The sequence below is a fragment of the Lontra canadensis genome, unplaced genomic scaffold (genome assembly GCF_010015895.1).
Source record: "Lontra canadensis isolate GAN:19392208 unplaced genomic scaffold, GSC_riverotter_1.0 scaffold63, whole genome shotgun sequence".
Taxonomy (NCBI): domain Eukaryota; kingdom Metazoa; phylum Chordata; class Mammalia; order Carnivora; family Mustelidae; genus Lontra; species Lontra canadensis.
The window spans coordinates 1268178-1288833 of NW_022631057.1; the positions used below are offsets into that span (position 1 = coordinate 1268178).

Below are 20656 nucleotides of genomic sequence, written 5' to 3' on the forward strand. Positions count from 1 at the left end.
AGGGTCCTGGGATTCAGCCCCGCATCGGGCTCTCTGCTCAGCAGGGAGTCTGCTTCCCCCCTCTCTCTCTGCCTACTTCTCTGCCTGCTTGTGATCTCTCTGTCAAATAAATAAAATATTAAAAAAAAAAATACAGTGGGGGTCATTATGTACTGTGACCCTAACTTTCACTGACCGTACACAACGCAAACAGCACTTGCCATTTTGTGACTTGTCCTGTGTACCCTGCTTCTAGTAGCTTTTCTTGTACAGAAGTTTTAAATTCAAAAATGCTGAAATTTATCAATCTTTTCCTTCAGAGGCTGTGCTTTCTGTGCCTCGAAAACTTGTTTCCCACACTGACATCAGAGTGATTTTAAATATCCTCTTAAAAGTTTTAAAGTTAATCCAAACACTATTTCAGTTCACAGCATGAAACACAGACCCACTTTTACTTTTTTTCACATGGATAACCAATTTTCTCAGCATCATTTACTAAGTAGTCCATCTTTATTCCACTGAATTGTGGTATCACCTTTGACGTAAACTAAGCTTCCCTGTGTAAGAGACTGCTTCTGTTCTCTTTAACATGTCTCATTAGACTATTTCCCTGTATCTGGCCCAATTCCGTTCTATTTTAATTACTGTAACTTTACAAGAAGCTCTGGATATCAACAGAATATCCCTGAAGCAGAGACGACTAACAGCCGCCCAATGCCAATTCTTTCTGTTGTTTAGTTAAGGACTCAACTTCCCGGATTCAGCGTGAACGGCCACCTGGCAGAACTGGTCTCCGCTTCCCTTGGCCATGTATGACCATGTAACTAAATTCTGGCCAATGACATGCAAGTAGAAGTCACATGCTTGCAATTCTGGATCACAGCCTTAAAAAGAGCTGCTTTCTCCCTTTCCCTTTCTGGCAGCTGGAATGTGGACGTGGTAACTTTAAACATGCCAAGGAAGACAACATCCTAGGCGTATCAGAGCAAGACAGAAGAAACTCATTAAGTGGAATCAGCAAACTCCATCCTGCCTATCAGCTTAGACTTCTACCTTAAGAGAGAAATAAACCTTTCCTGTTCATTCACTTAATCTCTGATAAAGCAACTAAATGAATATTTTAATTAATACATACCCACCCCCCTACTACATTCCTTTACTTAAAAGCTATCTTACTTATTCTTTGCTGTTTGCTCTGTCATATACATTTAAGAAATAACTTGCACATTCCCTGAAAATTCTTGCTGGTATTTAGATTAGAATTCTATTAAATTTATAGATTAATTTGGGGGAGTACTGCCAATTTAAACATACTGCATATCTCTACTCATAAAAATTATTTATCTCTTCATTTACATGTTTTCTTTTATGTCTTATATAAAGGTTTTTCATTTTCTCCATAAAAGTCATACACATCTTTTGTTCAATTTGTTCCTGCGTATATTATGGATATCACAATACTCTAAAAGAGATTTTTATTGCATTTTCTAATTGTTTGTTGCCTATTACATATAAAAATCTACCTTATTTTTATATAGTGATCTTGCATTAATCAAATTTACTGAACTCTCTTGTTCTATTGTTTATAAAGTCTCTTGGATTTTCTATGTAGATAATCAACATCACCTATAAATAATATTAGCATTATCCATTTATTTTTGAATTTCTCTGTTGTGGCTTACTACTGGCTAAACTGTCCAATATGATGCTGAATAGCAACATTCATGCTTCTAATATTTCACCATTTACTAGTTTCTTACTTATTTTTGACAGATACCCTTTTTAGGTTAAAGTTGTTTCTTTGTATTCTTAGTGTAAGAGCTATTATTATAGGGCACCTGGGTGGCTCAGTTGGTTAAGCAATTGCCTTCAGCTCAGGTCATGATCCCAGAGTCCTGGGATAGAGTCCTGCATCAAGCTCCTAGCTCCGCAGGGAGTCTGCTTCTCCCTCTGACCTTCTCCCCTCTTCATGCTCTCTCTCACTCTTTCTCTCTCTCAAATAAGTAAATACATAAAATCTTTAAAAAAATAAATAAAACTTTTTTTAAAAAAGAGCTAATATCATAAATGAATGATAAATTTTATCAAATGCTTCTGTTGAGATGCTCACATGATCAACATAGTACACCTTTTGAATAGACTCTAATGCAACGTTCTTGTAATGATTCAGTTTGTCATACGTTTGTATGTTTTCCTCAAACCATTGCAGGATTTGTTTTGCTAATTCTTATATCCATGTTCCTAAATTAGATCAGCATATATTTCCCTCTCTCAGACTGTATTACTCTGTATTACTATCAAGGTTATATTCCAGTCTTATGAAGTAATTTGGGATAATGTTCCATTTCTTTTAGTCTCTGGAACAGTTTTCATAAGGTTGGGTCATTTTTTCTTTGAAGACTGAATGACAAGTTGCCTAAAAAAAAAAAAAAAAAAAAACCACTTGCGATTAATTAATTAATTAAAATTTACTATCAGTTTAAATTCTATTTTTCTCTGAAATTGTCCATTTCATCTACAACTTCAAATTTACTATCAAGAAGTCATTAAAGCAAAAAAAAAAAAAAGTAAGAAGTCATTAAAGCTTTTAGGATTTTTGAAAGCTCACTTATAAGTGCAATTATACCCCTTTTACAAGGCTAACATTATTTACTTGTGGCTTCTATATTGTGTTTTTAATTAGTGATACTAGAGATCTAACTATTTCATAAGATTTTGCAAAGCAGTGGCATTTTGGTTCTGTTTATCTTTATTGTATCTTTGCTTCTATTTGATTAATTTTTTGTTTTCTTTAGTCTTTCCTTCTTTCTACTTACTCTGAGCTTATGAGAAGATAGTTCTAACTTCTTACCCTGAATGCCTGTGTCATAAATTTCATTCTCTTCTAACATAAGCATATAGGATACTGACTTTTTTTTTTAATGGTTACAAATTCTTTGTACCACTCCCATTAAGAACCTCCTCCTTTTGAACCTAAGCAGGCTTGCAAGTGCTTGTGCCAATACAGCAGAGCAGAAGTGATACCATGTGCCTCCTTCTAAGGGTAGATTAATAAGTCACACAGTATCTATCTTATGTTAGAATATTGGCCACCATATGAGAAGTCTATGGCTGTGAATCTACAGCTCTAGTTTTCACTTCCTGGTTTAAAAAAACAAAACAGAACAGCTTTATTGTCGTACCATTCACCAAATATTCCATCCTTTAAAGTGTAATTCAGTGGTTTTTAGTATATTCACAGAGATGTGTGACCATTAGCATGGTCTCATTTCAGAGCATTTTCATCATCCCAAAAAGAAACTTTGTACCCATCAGCAGTCACTCTCCATTCCCTCTTTCCCCCAGCTCCTGAAAAGCACTAATCTACAGATTTGCTGGTTCTGGAAATTTCATATAAATAGAACCATACACTATGTGGCCTTTTATGACTTCCTTCTTTCACTAAGGGCAACGTTTTCACAGTTTCTCCATATTGTATCTCGTATCAATACCTCATTCCTTTTTATTGCTAACTAATACTCCACTGTGTGGATAGACCACATTTTGTTTATTCAGCCATCACTTCATGGGCATTTAGGTTTTCTCCACTTTGGTTATTATGAATAGTAATGGTATGACTATTACAATACAGGCTTTTGTGTGAACGTAAATTTTCAATTTTCTTGGTTATATACCTAGGAATAAAACTTCTGGGTCATATGGTAACTCTATGTTTCACTTGCTGAGGAAATGGCAAGCTGTTTTGCAAAGTGGCTGCAGCACTTTATGACCCCACCAGTAATGTGTGAGGTTCCAGTTTCTCCACTTCTTCATCAACACTGGTTATTGTCCCTTTTATTTTAGCCATCCTAGTGGGAGTGGGATGTTATCTCGACATGGTTTGGATTTGTCCTTCCCTGATGAGCCTCCATATTTTTTAACTCTGAGGGTTCCCTAACTTTTCTCTGGTCTTAAAAATACATTGAGGGGCACCTGGGTGGCTCAGTGAGTTAAAGCCTCTGCCTTTGGCTCAGGTCATGATCCCAGGGTCCTGGGATCGAGCCCCGCATTGGGCTCTCTGCTCTGCGGAGAGCCTGCTTCCTCCTCTCTCTCTGCCTGCCTCTCTGCCTGCTTGTGATCTCTGTCTCAAATAAATAAATAAAATCTAAAAAAAAAAAACAACATTGAAAGGTATATGTGCTAATATTTTCTCCAGTGTTGTTAGGTGTTTTAGTGCAGAAAATTTTATATTATCTAGTTTAAATCATTACTGAAAAAAGAAATCTTCACCATCATTACATTTGGAATTGTATTGGCATAGAGGAAGTACTCTAAATGCCTCCTAAGTGGTAAACAGCGAATACAATTATTCAAGATTAATTCAGCTAAATCCAATTCAATCACTCATTCATTAATTCAAACATTTATTAAATATCTACCATACGTCCTATGTAATTCTCAGCACTGGCAATACTGCGGTACACAAATCCATCAAAGCTCCGACCCAGTTAGAGCTTATATTTGATGGAGGGGCATAGAGTTCTTCTGCAAAACAGTAATTAACTATATAAGCGGTAAGTGCCAATTAAGATAGACGTTACTAAATGGATAGGATGATAGCATTAAGATTAAAGAATAGAAGGAGCTACTTTAGCTATGGTCAGTAGAAAATGTGTGATTGAGAAAGTAACACTTGGAATGAGTCCTAAAGGATCAGTCAAATCAGTCATTCCAAGAGCTGCTAGGGGAGAGTATTACAGGCAGAGAAAATAGCCTGTAATAAAATCTTTAGCCAGAAACAAGCCTGGACATTTAATGAAGAAAAATAAAACCAATGTGCCTGAGGCATAGTGAGTAAAAGACAGTATGCATAAAACAAAAAGCATGAAGTGGGCAGGGCTCAAACCATGTAAGTGTGTCAGGCTAAGTAATGGCCTCTCAAAGACGTCAATGTCCCAATCCCCAGAGCCAGTATGTATCACCCGAAATGGCAAAAGGGATTTTGCATATTTTGTTGTGTTAAGGATCTTGAGATGGCAAGATTACAGCAGATTATCCTACTAGTAGGCCTGATGTAATCCCCAGAGTTCTTAGAAGAGGGAGGGAGGCAGTCAGAATGAGTAGGAGAAAAAAAAAAACAGAACATCAGAAGCAGAGTTTGTGGAGTGACAGGCTTTGAAGATGGGAGGAAAGGACCACAAGCCACAGAACACAGGTGGCCTCTAGATGGAAAAGATAAGGAAGCAGAGCCTCCCCCCCAACGTCGTGAAGAAAAGCTTGACCTTAAGCCCGGTGAAATTGACTTTGGACTTCTGGTCTCCAGAACTATAAGAGAATAAGCTTGTGTTGTTTTAAGCCAGCAAAGCTGTGGTCATTTGTTACCACAGCCGTAGTAAACGAATACGGAGTTTAGTAACTGAAAGTGGGGAGCTGCTGTAACAGATACCTAACATAGGGAAGTGGCTTTGCAATTAGGTACTAGGGAGAAATCTGAAGAATTCTGGGGAGCATGACAGAAGAAGCCTAAAGTGCCTTGAGAAATATTTATTGCCTTTTAGGAGAAACATAGGTATTAATGATTCTGCTAGTCAGGACTGAGGGAAAAAAATGAGGCACGTGGTAGGAAAAAAACCTTCTACAGGTCTTAGATCTAGAAGACCTAAACAGGCAAAGGGATCACTGTGGAAACATAAACTTAAAGGTGCTGCTAGTGAGAAGTCAGAAAGAAAGGAAGAGCAGGAAACTGGAAACTGGAGAAAGGAGATCCTTGTGACCCAGTGGCAGGGGGCCTGGCTAAACCATGTCCTACAGTTACATGGAAATTACAGTGAACTTGGATATTTAGCTAAGGAGATTTCCAAGCAATCTGCTGAAAGGGTGGCTGGGTTTATTCATGCTGTTTTTAGTAAACCTTGGGAGGAAACAGATAAATCAAGGGAAAAACTTTTAAGTAAAAAGGCAGGAGGACTTCATGATTTGGAAAATTTTCAGCCTATCCAGATTGTGAATTATGCTAAAATTAGGGATTCAACGTCAAGAAAGCAGGCTCTGGAGCCAAGGGCATAGCTAGACAACCTTTTGTCAGTGTCTCAAACTGAACACAACTCAGTGACACAGAGAGATCTCTGAAGGGATTAAACCTACTAGTCTTGGGTCTTTCCCACCCTCATCTGAGCAAAAGCCAAAGAAAGAGATGGAATAACCCAGGAAAGACCTGTGCAGAAGCACCTTGTCTACCAGAACGAATCCCGATGACATACAGAAAAGACTCACGGGGTTTCTGAGAATATTATATATAAACCCTGCCAGCTGGAACTGAAAGGGTCAAGAAGACAAAATACAAGAAGACTGATGGACTACCAAAATCCTAGAGGCAGAAAACTGGTGCAAACACACACTACCTTTCATGAAAAAGGAAAGATGACTCCAAGGGTAGAGTCTTAAACCCAGAGGGTTGGAGCTTCAGACCTCAGGGTCAAGAGCTAGACAATGTGATTCCCAGACCTTGAAACCTAGAGCTTTTTCCCAGTTTCAAATTTTAAAATCGCTAAGTACCAGTGACTCCTTTCTTCCTTCCATTTCCTCCCTTTTGGGGTGGAAAAGTCTCTGTTATCCCATGCCTCCTCCATCACTGTATTTGGAGAGCAGGTAATTTGTTTTCTAGTTTCACAGGTCTACAGATAAGAAAGGAATTTTGACCCATGATGGGTCATACCCAGAGTTTCACCCACACCTAATATAAATGATTTTAGATGAGGAGTTGATGATATTTAGATGATGTTTTGGACTTGGAGTTGATGCTACAATGTAAGGCTTTGTAGACCAGGGTAAGGCTTTTTGATTTTATTCCAGGTATAATGGGAATTCACAGGAGTGGACATATATTTAAAATCTGATATACATTTAATGCATGTAAACCTGATTCTTATTTTAAAAGATCACTGGATTAAAAAAAAAAGGCTCACTGGTACATATTAAAGGAGAGAATTGTGGAGGTAGGGAAACTAGTTAGAAAATTATTAGAGTTGTGTAGGCAAGAGAAGACAGGAATGCAGGCTACAAGGATAACAGCAGGATGGAAAAAAGAGGATGGCTTCAAAATCTATTTTGAAGGTAGAAGTGGCAGAACCGGTTAATATATTAAATGGAAAGACAGAAGGAATGAAATAACAGTTACTCTTAAGGTCGGACTTGAGCAACTGGATAGACTGGGCTTTTTATTAGCGGAGACGGGGAAGACTGAGGAAGGTACAGGCTCATGTGAGAAAACCAAGACTTGCATTTTAGACATGCCAAGTTGTTTGTGGGAGACATCCAGATAAAAAGATTAAGTAAATACAGGCTAGAAGAACAGGCAGCTCGAGGACAGCTCAGAGCTGCATTTACAAATTTGTGTGGCATTTAAGAGAGAACTGAATAAAACCAAACAGAGGGAAAAGATGGAAAAGTGAAGCAAGTCCAGCACCAAACTCTGATACATTCCAGTATTTGAGTTCTGACAGAAGAGAGAAGCGAGGAAAGGAGAAAGAGAAGGAACAGCCAAACGGGTAAAAAGAAGCCGGATATGTCGTCAGAGATGCCATTTTACCAGAATCCCTGATACTAATTACAATTATTTGGCTTCATATAACCTTCAAATGCTCTCGGCTATCAAAGTCCAGCTTACCATGCAAAAGCTTTAGCTTTGAGCATTAATTTTGAAATATTTAAATACTTATGGAACATCAATCCCCTAGAAGAGGACACTGAACTAAATGCTGAGGGCACACACAAAGATTCAGAAATTTTCCACGAGATGGCTACAGTATGATCATTTTTTTAAATTTTAATCACACATTTAAAATTCTACAGAAAAGCAGAAAGAAGTGAAAAGGCTGGACTAATAGAAATCTGGGCAAGGCATTATCCGTGAACTACCTGGACTGGAATTAAGACAGCAATACAGAACAACAAGAAGACCCATGCTAAAAAGGTGTGTTCAGAGCATCACTGATCCCTGTCTATACTATTCTCGCTGCTGTAGCTTTATGTTCCCATCGTAGCCACAAAAGAGCCTCTGCACATTTACTGTCTTCCATTCTAGCAGTCTCTGCTCTTGTCTTCTCATTCACCTAACCACAGCTTTCACAACTTTTGATTCCAAGTGATTTGTACAGTGTCTTCTATCCCACCAAATAAATTCTGTGTTTTAAAAAGTTTTGGTGAGAAAAGCTAATAACTGTAAAATTATTTAAAACATTTTTAGTAATTCCAGATTAACATATTATAGAAGTTTTAAAAATGTTTACATCAAGGAAAAAAACAATGTATACATCTGTCCCCCCCCATATTAGATAAGAAGTATCAACTGACAATGATTATAGCATGAAAATCATAATAAAAAATTTGAGATTTTGGGAAATGGACCTCAATTTTCTCCTCTATGTTGCCAGAGGAAAGGTATATAAACAACACTTTAATCAAGGAGGTAGGGTGTTTTTAAATGTACAGCCGTCACACGTAGTGACACATAAACTGTAGTATGACCATGTTAATAATGGTCACACAAATTCACCATAGAAGGATTAGAAATTTTTTCAACTCTAAAGCAGCTGAGGCTTTTCAGACCTGCTGAAGACTTACTGAATATATGCTGACATTTCCCTGGCACACCAACAGGTATCACAAATACGATGCTGCCTCAAACCTCCTTAGGGTGAAATAGTGGGGACAGAATTGCTGCTCGCTGGCCGCTCAGGAGGGCCAAGTCAGTTTTCAAGAGAGATGCAAGAAAAACAAAGTCTCCCAAGTTTAAAAAGAGAAAAGAGTACTAAATTTATGAGGATTTCTTCCCCTGACCTCCCCAGATGTATCTTTTCCCTTCTTCACACCATTTCACCGATTTCTCGTTACTCGTGAATGTGGGGACTCCCAAGGTTCTCCTGATTCTTGCAAATCTAGAGAAGATCTGATTCCTTGCCTCCCACCTAATAACTGAATTACCTTTCCTGGGGCCACCTTGTTGAACCACCCGGTTGCCAGGTGGCTCCTTCTAAGGAAGCATAGACAGTTGTTGGTGTCAAAGGATGCTGTGGTCTTTGGACATGGTCCCGATCTGAATTTCAACCAACTCCTCACATCTCTCTGATGGGGTACAGTAATAGAACAGAAGTCAATGGGAGATCAGCATGCACTCAGATGCCAGATTCTGAAAGGGAACAAAAATCAAACCCTCCATTCTGTGCCTCTTCACCATGTCTAATAACCAATATGCTAGAAACCAGGCTTTATCAGCCTAACAAAACTAAATATAAAGTAACAACTCTCAGTAACCACATAATAAACAATACACACTTTATGGATACTTAAGTCTATAATACAAGTAAGAAATATTAGTACTTATTACATTTTATTCTAAGTGCAAATTACCTGCCATCTTACTAAAACTTAACATATGCTGTGAAGTATTCGTTTTGTATCAAAATATCCATGCAGAGCATTGACTTACCTTTTCGAATACAAATAAGTTCATGTACTCCACAGGTTCTTTCTCCACCTGTTAAAAAAATTTGTTAGAAGTTAAAAAGAGGAAATAATGTGAGTTTGACTATTATAAAGAACTGTTTTAAATTAGCTTTTACCGGGGGTGGCTCAGTGGTTAAAGCCTCTGTCTTCGGCTCAGGTCATGATCCCACGGTCCTGGGATCCAGTCCTGCACTGGGCTCTCTGCTCAGCAGGGAGCCTGCCTCCTCCTCCTCTCTCTCTCTGCCTGCCTCTCTGACTACTTATGATCTGTCTGTCAAATAAATTTTTAAAAAAAATCTTTAAAAAATAAATAAATAAATTAGCTTTTACCAATGAAAGAGTTTCCTAATCTTCCTTAAATTCAACTCTATGATAACTTGCTGTCCAGAATTTCCTTGAACTCATAAACTAAGATCTTATAAAGTCTCAGAATAAAGACTTCATCCAAGCCAAGCCTGTTATTTTAATGGCAATCTTCTCAAGAGCAGATATCATACCACCATTTCCTAAGGACCTCTTCACACCATCTAGAAGGAACCACTGCAGGAGAGAAGCCACTTTTGTATCTGAGGTTTAATATATACAGTTAAGTTAATATGGAAAGGTCAACCCTGTAAAGGCCCTATTTATATTTTATCACATATATACTCATATGGTATAAAATGAAATGTAATCTTTTCCCTGGGTAGCTAAAGAATACCCACTCTTGGGGCGCCTGGGTGGCTCAGTTGTTAAGCGTCTGTCTTTGGCTCAGCTCATGATTCCAGTGTCCTGGGATTGAGCTCCACACTGGGCTCTCTGTTTAGTGGGAACCCTGCTTCTCCCTCTTCCACACCCCCTGCTTGTGTTCCCTCTCTCAATGTCTCTTTCTCTGTCAAATTATAAAATCTTTAAAAAAGAAAAAAAGAATATCCACTCTTATAAATCTGTAAAAAAACACTTTATAAATAGGATGATAAAAACAAATTTAACCACAATGACAAAAATTACTCTATCATAAAATAAAAAAGTAAATAAAAATATTAGTCTCTATACAGATAGGCATTTCCTTCACTCTGAAACATAATGCCACTGTTTTATATGAATGCAAACTAAATGAAACTCTGTAGTGTTCTATATATACATGACCTTATAATTACGCTGTGAATTATGTTTAAACTTTGCATAATAGAAATATTAAATAATTTAATCTTATTCATTACAGAAGATTATGAACAGTTATGAACAGTTAAGTGTATATCTTATAATACTTATAAAAAATAGAAATAGCTTACAGCTGTAACATGAGAGGTAAAAGCCATGATATCCACTAAAAAAAGTAGGTCATCTGAGAAGCAAGCTAAAAAACTATAAAACAGTATTTCTATCGCTAAAGTAGGTTAGATCTGTATTCCAACTTGGTTGTAACAATGCCAGGTTTGTGATTATTATCAACACAACAAACTAATCACTGGTTATCAGGAAGATAGACTTAGCAAGAAGAAATACCTAATCTAAAACGATGATTATGAAACAACCATCATTCAGCAAACCTCCGTGTAAATGTACTGAGACCTTACTAACTGGAATATTACCAATGGGCAACCACTGATCACTTGCTGAAGGGCAAGAATGAGCTACAACTATACACCATATAGCTTTAATACTAAGAAGAACCTAATAAAAAACCAGAAAGAGGAAATTTACCAGATTACAGAAGAAACTATTTTCAAGAAATTTGGAAGAATCATAAAATTAACAATAACATAACTATAACATACACTAATGCCATCACTGATGTTTTCAGAGGCCACATAAAAATATTTCTTATATGGTCTTTAAGGCCTATTCTCCAGAAGATAACACTTGTAGTATAACGCAGTTTGCCTCATGTACTCAATTCATGTTAGTAAGACTATACTTTTTAAAGCCTATAATTAAATCTAGACTTTCCCTATATTTAATGTAAGTTGGTTAGGTCTTGGCATACACTACTAATCTTAAATATAAGTGCATGGTTTTTTGCAGGCTTAGTATTAATAGTAACAATAAAAATATTATATAAGATTTTTCTCAAAACTACAAAATGACCATGAAAGCTAACTCCCACTTTTAAAAGTATTCAATTTATCTATATCAAATGAAAGAACTTCATAAATAAAAAGCTAAGTCAAGGAATTACTATATTTTTAAATTTATAGAGTCAATTTATAATTGTCAAATTTGTCAAAGTATGCACAAAAATCACATAACTAGAAAAAAAGAGATTGAGCTCTACTCTTCCTAGCATCTGTTACCAAAATTCTAACCAAGTGAGATTCTGATGATGTACGTGGAAATCATGAACAATCACTATCATTACTGAAATGAAAAGGAATATTAAGGATAAATAAATGCCAGGCAGTGACATCTGGGGGGCTCAGTTGGTTAAAAGTCTGCCTTTGGCTCAGGTCATGATCCCAGGGTCCTAAGATCAAGTCCCACATTGCTCCCTGCTCATCGGGGAGCCTGATTCTCCCTCTCCCTCTGCCTCCCACTCTGCCTGCTTGTGCCCACTCTCTGTCAAATAAATAAATAAAATCTTAAAAAAATAAATGCCAGGCAATAAAATGAAATTTAGGAAAAAAACCTTCCTTTTAAAAGTACCAAAAAAACACAGAAAGTTAAATAAACTTTATTACTGGACATTGAAATCAATATTCCTTTTGTCCCCAATCCTTTCAGAGACCAGTTAAGAGTGTTAAGGAAAAAATATGCATTCTATATGTTAAATGTATAGGTTTTAATGAATATGTTTGGGAGTCAAAAGGCTTAAATAATTTTTCAATCAGAGATACAGTGAACTTTGTACAAACTTCATGCCTTGTTCTAAAATCTCTAAAAATAAGTCCGAAAAGTTTCCAAATGAGTCAAATTTGTAAACAAAAGGCAAGTCATGGTAGGCATATCCTGACTTAGAAAGGGTGGCAATTCAGAAAATGGCTTACTGATTTTAAGAGTATAATGCACAGGGGAATGATTATTTTTTAAAATTTCAGCTTTATTGAGGTATAGCTGAACATATAAAATTGTAAGATATTTAAAGCGCACATTGTGATAGTTTGATATAAGTATATAAAAAATATGCAAATCAAATGCATAGAAAAATGATTATTGATCATTTTTATTGAGTTAGAATTGAAGTAGAACACTGTGTAAGTTTAAGGTATACACATTGATTTGATATTTATATATCTCAATACGATTACCACCATAGCCTTAGCTAACACCTCTACGGCATCACATAATTATCATTTCTTGTGTGTGGTGTCACAATTAAGATCCAGTCTCTTAGCAACTTCTAAGTTGATAACATAGTATCGTTGTCTATAACCACTGTACTGCGCATTAGCTTGCCAGGACTTACTTATCTACAGGTTGCAAGTTTTCACTCTTAACATTTTCCCAATTCCTCCAGATCCCCCAGACCCTGGTAATCACCATTCCACTCTCTGTTTTTACAAGTTCAGCTTTTTTTAGATTCCACATTTAAGTGATACCATATACTGTCACTCATGTCTGACTTATTTCACTTAGCATAATGCCCTCAAGGTTCATCCATGTTGTCACAAATGGCAGGAATTCCATCTTTTTAGGGCTGAATAATATTCCATTGTATATACATATACCACCTTTCTACTCATTCCTCCGCGGACGGACACTTGGGTTGTGTCTTGGCTGTTGTGAGTAACACTGCAATAAACATGGAAGCACAGATATCTCTTCAATATATTTTTTTCATTTCTTTTAGCTATGTACCCAGCTGGGGGACTGCTGCATCTTATGGTGTTCTATTTTTAATTTTTTAAGAAACCACCATACTGGTTTCCACAGTAGCTGGACCAATTTGGGGGAATGATTATTTAAAGTAATAAATTAGTCAGTCTCTTTAGAAAGAGCGAAGTCTTCTACTAAAATGAATAATCATCCTCAAATGAACACTTATATAAATACAATTTTTCACACATCAAATTTACTGCAAACATATTAACACTAATGAAAACTTGGGAGACCATAAGAGAACGACAGAATATAAAAAGCGATCAGAAGTTGGAAATAAAGTTGTCTAGTTCATTAGAATAAACAAACAGAGGCACTAAACACTAAGTTGCCCAGGATCACTAGTTTATTGTCAGAAAAAATAGTTAGGACCCTAGGGCTGTTATAGTAAGGAATTTAAAAATAGACTTTTCTTCATTTTATGAAAAAAATAAAAGTTATGAAATAGTTTTCTAATCCTTTAAGGTAATTTAAAAAAGTCAGTTTCTCAAAACTATTCTTAGAGATAATACCAGCCTTGCTCTTGAAATAATCATCTCAGTAACATGGAAATGAGAAATAGAAAATGACAAGCTTAGTCACAGTTACCATCTTTTCCCTCAGGCAAACCCATGTAGGAGCATAATGTAAACCAGCAGAATCTTCTACAATTGGCATTAAGTACACAGTGTAAGAGGAAATAAATGTGTGTGGGCACACGCAGACATGCTACGAATGTGTGCATGTGTGTATGGATGCACATGACTGAGAGTGTACCTGGGAAACAGGACTTTCTTTTTAAGCAGGGGTTGAGGGGGAATGGTCATAGGGATTTATAACGTATGTACTTTTCCATATGCCTACAAAAGGAAATGGGCAGTGTTGTTACAGTCCCAACAAAATATGCCCAGTTATACAAAAATGGAATTAAACCCAAAGACTTAGTTTATTTAAAATGGAACTAGGAGTCCTTTTTAAAATTGACTTTATTTTTTCTACCATGTAAATTTTGACCAATAAATGAAGTCACTACAATTTACAGGCTCTATTAATTTCTTCTCAAACACCACAAGGCTACTTTAAAAATACCTTAAATTTGGGGCACGTGGGTAGCTCAGTGGGTTAAGCGCCCAACTCATGATTTCAGTTCAGGTCATGATCTCAGGGCTGTGCGATCAAGCTCTGCTTCAGGCTCCTAGCTCAGTGGGGAGTCTGTTTCCCTCAGTCTTGTCTGTCTGTCTCTCTCTCTTCCCCTTCCCCCGACTCATACTCTCTCTAAAAAAATAAATAAATCTTAAAAAAAAAACCTTTAATTCTACCTTATCTAAAGAGGTCACTGAAACATATGCATTAAAGTGGTCAAAAATTAAATTGTGTCACTTATACTTATAACTTCTGTTATAGTTAATTCTTAAGCAGACATCTATGCTATAATAGGCATGAATAGTAAATGTTTCCTATTAATGTTGCCAACTCTCCTCCCACAATCAATTTAACCTATTTAGACCACAGTCACTAATCTCTAGATACCTTTCAGTTTTGACCCTAATTAAGTCATTCAAGGAATAATCTCAATTTTTTAAAAAGATTTTTATTTATTTATTTATTTGACAGAGATCAAAGGTAAGCAGAGAGGCAGGCAGAGAGAGAGGAAGGGAAGCAGCCTCCCAGCTCAGCAGGGAGCCCAGCGTGGGGACCCTGGGATCATGACTTAAGCAGAATGCAGAGGCTTTAACCCACTGAGCCACCCAGATGCCCTGGAATAATCTCTGAAAGCAGAGTGTTATGGAAAGATCATGGTTTCTGAACTGAGCCAGTCTTCAATTCTTTTTAGGATTTTATTTACTTATTTGAGAGAGAGAGAGAGAGAGAGAGAGCAAGTGCATCAATGGGGTAAGGTTACAGACGTATATAGGGAGAGGGACAAGCAAACTTCCTGCTGAGCAGGACCTTGAGATCATAACCTGAGCTGAAATCAGATGGTTAACCAACTGAGCCACCCAGGCGCCCCCAAGCTTCAATTTTAAAGACAGTATCACCTAGTATTTTCTTTGTGAAACTTGTACTTAGAAGAAAAAAGAAAAGTAACTAAATTCACTTGAGTAGTAATAATAGTAACCCCAGATGGAAAATAGCTTTCATTTTAGTATACCAGTTTCAGGGATTAAAAGTAGCCAGCCACTTTGGAAAACAATGTGGAGATTCCTTAAGAAATTAAAAATAGAGCTACCCTATGACCCTGCAATTGCATTACTGGGTATTTACCCAAAGATACAGATGTAGTTAAAAGAAAGGCCATCTGTACCCCAATGTTCGTAGTAGCAATGGCCACAGTTGCCAAACTGTGGAAAGAGCCAAGATGTCCTTCAACGGACGAATGGATAAGGAAGATATGTCCATATATACTATGGAGTATTATGCCTCCATCAGAAAGGATGAATACCCAACTTTTGTATCAACATGAACAGGACTGGAAGAGATTATGCTGAGTGAAATAAATAAAGCACAGAGAGTCAATTATCATATGGTTTCACTTACTTGTGGAGCATAAGGAATAACACAGAGTACATGGGGAGATGGAGAGAAGTGAGTTGGGGGAAATCGGAGGGGGAGATGAACCATGAGAGACTGTGGACTCTGAGAAACAAACTGAGGGTTTTGGAAGGGAGAGGGGGTGGGAGGTTGGGTGAGCCTGGTAGTGGGTATTAAGGAGGGCACGTACTGCATGGAGCACTGGGTGTGGTGCATAAACAATGAATTCTGGAACACTGAAAAGAAATTTAAAAATAAATAAATAAAATTTTAAAAAAAAGAAAAGTAGCTGCTGGAATGGGGGTGGAAGGCAATGTCGAGAGGGATGCTAAAACCAAGTCCACATGGGGTAGGGAAGAGATATGGAAAAGATACTTTAACAAAACAGATGTCTGCTGTAGTCAAGAGAAGAAGCTTCGCCATGCATCTGCTCTCCATGACTAAGATGATGGATAGATGATGCCTGGCCCATGACGAGCACCCAAAAAATGTTAATTCCCTTTGCATGCCTCACAAGTAGAACATGAAATTCAAAGAAAACTTGGACTTATGCCTAGAGACAGAAAAGATTGTGTATGTTTTCTTCTCTTCTACAGTATTACTTGTCAGTTAATTTCAAACACTCTCCTATGAAAATATTCCTAAATAAAAGTCAATCTTCTTATAATCCTCAATTTGTGCTCTTTTTGAATTTTTCTTTTTCTAAGTTTTTTTTTGTTGTTGTTGTTTTTGGGGGGGGTTGGTTTTTGGGGTTTTTTTTTTTTATGTATTTGAGAGGGAGAGAGAGCATGAAGAGGGGGGCAGAAGGAGAGGGAGAAGTAGACTCCCTGTTGAGCAGGAATCCCAATGCAGAGCTTGATTCCAGGACTCTGGGACATGACCTGAGCTGAAAGGCCAACACTTAACTGACTGAGCCACCAAGGTGCCCCTTTTGAGAATTTTTCTTAAAAAAAAAAAAAAAAAAATCTTTTAGGCCTCCAGTCACCTGGGAGTTAACTTTCCAAATTAGAATTCCTTTACTTTTTAGTTGTTGCTGTGTAATTACTAGAGTTAATCTGAATAAGTCCTTTCTGTACTTACTCTTACAAGCTCATTTTATGTATAATATGCCTATACAATAGCCTGAATTTTGAGAAACATACTTACCACTACTCTGGCATCACACAGAATAACCAATTATATCTCTTTTCATAACAATATCTTAGAGTACTTTATAATCTTCAAACCATGTGCTAAACACAGTATTAGCTTTTGATCCATATAAATTCCTATGAATTTATTCAACAACTTTTTCCAAAGGGTGCAAATTTTATCTTATAAAAGTAAACTTACTGTTCATAAACATGATCCATTTCCCTTCTGAGCAACTTTTAATTTGGTTTTTGAGTTAATTATGTTTTGGACTGTTTAGAAGCTCGTTAAGATAATACCCTAAAACTCTGAATAAATATATGCTCATAAAAATGTATTCTACTTAATTTAATTTTCTAGTTAAATGAGAACACCTTTTGTTTTGACTGCTGCACCAGATAATTTGTTAAAGCTATTAATATGCATTATCACATTAGTAAGTTCAGAATACTGAAGATAATTTTTCATTAAAATACTGTCTCCTGATGATTCAGAATATTACTGTGAATATCAATTCTACTACAGCTCTAAAATGTGAAAGAAAATGTTCTGAATGCACATATGAATCCTAGAAGTTTGTTTTTAAATAAATTCCTGATGCGAGTTTACTGTATTGTCACTATTTCCTTCTTAAAAAAGATAAATCAAGGGTTCCAAATTGTTAGGTTTCAGTTAAGATTTTACTGCACAGACATACCAAATATACATATAATTACCTTACTCAAAAGTTTCAAATGTTTTACGGATAGCAGTTTGTTCGATCCGAGGTTTTCCCTGTACAGGCCCTTTCATGCTAGGTATAAACGAGGCAGGATTGAGGAAAGGGGGGAAAGAATGAAGTCAGCTAAATGGAAATCAAATCCAGGAAGACACTCTACTACGCTACTACACATATGCTATGGACAAACATTATAATCACTTTAAAGAAAGCAATAATGCAAACAGCATTACTCAACAAAGAAATAAGTCACATGCGGTTCTCTTGCTTTCTACAATGGCAGGCATTGTCACATTCTAAAATTACCTAAAACAACAAAAACCGACATGTTTCTTAGTTCAAATGTTTCTCTACTGTTCCCTCCTTTTTCCTAACTTTGTTTAGCGAATTAGGAGACGACCCAAAAGTAGATAAAGTCCTCCAAAGTACTTACAGTGAGGTCTCTGAACAAATATACTGCTTATCTAACTTTGTGCAAAATCTCTGCAAAGCGTTAGAAATTTTACTCCTGCTGAAAGTCAAAATATCCTTTTTAGGGATATTATGGGTTGAACTGAACTGTAAATCCTCAAAAAAAAAAAAAAGTGTTCAATAAATCGTCTGTCTGCCGCAGACTGTGGACAGGCCGGCCTTTCTCATCCTATCATCCTCCCTTACGTCCCAATGATCTCTTTCCAGCAGTAACAGGGAAAGCAAGAAAGGAGTGTGATGTTCTCCCTCAGCGCTAGGAATGGGATAGGTTTGTACTGGGTTTTTAATTCAATATTTCAAAAGTCCAAATTCTGCCTTGGAAATCTTAGAGTCCCAAGTCTTCAAGAGCACCTCAGAATTGTACTGATGATTAAAAAAATACGTATGTGGAAGTATGTGGTAAACTACAAAGTGCCTTTATGAATAAAAATATGTAAACACACGTATTTACATACACATTCCTTCTAATATAGTCTTCTTTTACAACTTTAAAAAAATACTACTCAGAGAGATTAAATAGTCAAATATACAGCACAATAACAATAAAGGTGGATTCTTTTTACTTCAGCAAGAAAGTTTTGCAAAGAGTGTTCTGATGTTCTTACGGAAGGGTCAGAAAGACGCGGACTAAATCAAGGACGAGCACGGAGCAGATCGTTAAAGATCTCTATCCTGAGGATTTAAATGCTAGTTCTGCATTTTACAAAGAAAACTAGCAAGAATTCAGAAAATGGGTTGGAAGGAACCCTCAAACTAGTGCTAACAAAACAAGATTAGCTTAGAAAACTAATATAAGCCTATTAATGAGAGGGAAAAAACTTAAATGGAAGCCCTAAGCATCACTGAGATGCAGACTTGGCAGGACTTACTGATCAACAAGGGGGAGTGCGTTTAAGACAGGGCTGATTTCCAGATTTCTAGCTCAGATACCTGGTTATTTAAAAATACCACTCACTAAATCTGCATGGAGTGGGGAGTACAGAAACTGGATTTGGTGGCTGGGGTGACAACTTCAGTTTGCGACACTCTGAATGTCCCAACCTAAATACTTTGGATTTCTGTGGAACATGCAAGATATCTAGCTACTGTCTGAAAATTACGAAAATTCTGTGTACTTTTATTCGTAGTGCACTTTTATTTTTTTCCAGTTTTTATTTAAATTTCAGTTTGTTAACATACAGTATAATATTAGTTTGGGGTATGTACTACAGCGATTCAACACTTCCATACAACACTTGGTTCTCATTATAAGTGTTAATAGCGCACATGTGGGGGTCTAGGGTGGCTCAGTCGGTTGAGTGTCTGACTCTGGATTTTGGCTCAGGCCATGGTCTCAGGGCTGTGAGACTGAGCCCCTGAGTCAGGCTCTGTGCTTGGCAGGGATTCCACTTGAGATCTTCTCTCTCCCTCTGACCACCACCCCCCATGTGTGCGCACACTCTTTCCCTCTCTCTAAAATAATACATCTTTTTAAAAAAATACTGCATTTTTAATTTATTGGCTCCAGAAAGCAGAACTGAGGTGAGCAGATAGATAGAAGTTACTGAATGGCAGGTTTTTGGTCAAATATACCTGGGGAATGGATGCAATCAATGTAGCTAATGTAGAGAATTCCATTATAACAATTCAAAAAATATTTCTTGGGCACATACTATATTTAGATACTGCACAAAATATAAGGAGTAAAAAAATAAAACATTACTCTCCAGGAATTGACAGGGAAGACAAATTACAAACAAGCGATTATAAAATTACTCAACGTGTGCAATAACAGCAGTATGTAAAGAGGATGAGAACAGGGTTAAGAATGGAAACACAAAGAACATTAGGCAATGTAGATGAAAAGAAGACTAAGAAGTAGGTAATCAAGAGAGGAAGAGAAAATTTCAAAAACAAAACAAAACAAAACAAGAAATGGTTAACAATGTCTGATTGATGGAGGCCAACATTAAAAGAGTTAATACACTGGATGTCAACTATAGGTCTTGACAGGCTTGGGTAGAGCAATGATTCCCAACCTGGTTATCACTGGACCTCTATGGTAACAATAAGGCTCTGTAAACTACTCAATATTCCAAAATGCTTTCTCAAAATTGTAACTTAACCTAAGATAGGCTAACTTCTTCAGCTCTAACTGGAATTACATTAGATCAATGTGATAACACGACCATCTTACATTTGTCTGAAGTCCGGATTAGCAGTTACCTGTCTGATTAAAGGAGGAAACGAACGATTACTTTTATGTAAAATATGGGTTTTACATAGAGGAGGAAATAAAAGTAACCCTTACTACTTAAAAATCTAAACTCAGGGGGTAAAATGTCGGGCTACAGCCGATGAGAACAAGCCTAACAGATACAAATGATTTGTTCTGATTGATCTGCTATGCAAGGGATTGAAGACACCTGATTTTAAAGTAGTCCAGCTGGAAGAGATTCCATGGTTTTGGTTGATTTCCACCTCATCTTGAGCCGACATGCAGTCCCAAAAAGGCTATGTGACTCGACAATACATTTGGAATGAAATGGCTCACTACCATATTTCAAACTTTAAAACATACAACTA

At 36.8% G+C, this 20656-nt stretch overlaps 1 protein-coding gene across 3 annotated transcripts in view; it reads right to left on the reverse strand.

The window, feature by feature from the left end:
• Positions 1-20656, reverse strand: part of SYT14 (synaptotagmin 14) — a 185409-nt gene that overhangs the window by 162110 nt on the left and 2643 nt on the right. For 2 of the 3 annotated variants that reach the window (XM_032878108.1, XM_032878107.1), the window contains exon 2: positions 9446-9493. In XM_032878108.1, the coding sequence (XP_032733999.1) occupies positions 9446-9493 (48 nt within the window). Of the gene's footprint in view, positions 1-8940; positions 9022-9445; positions 9494-20656 lie in introns of those variants that run through there. The other variant, XM_032878109.1, reaches the window with a different exon arrangement.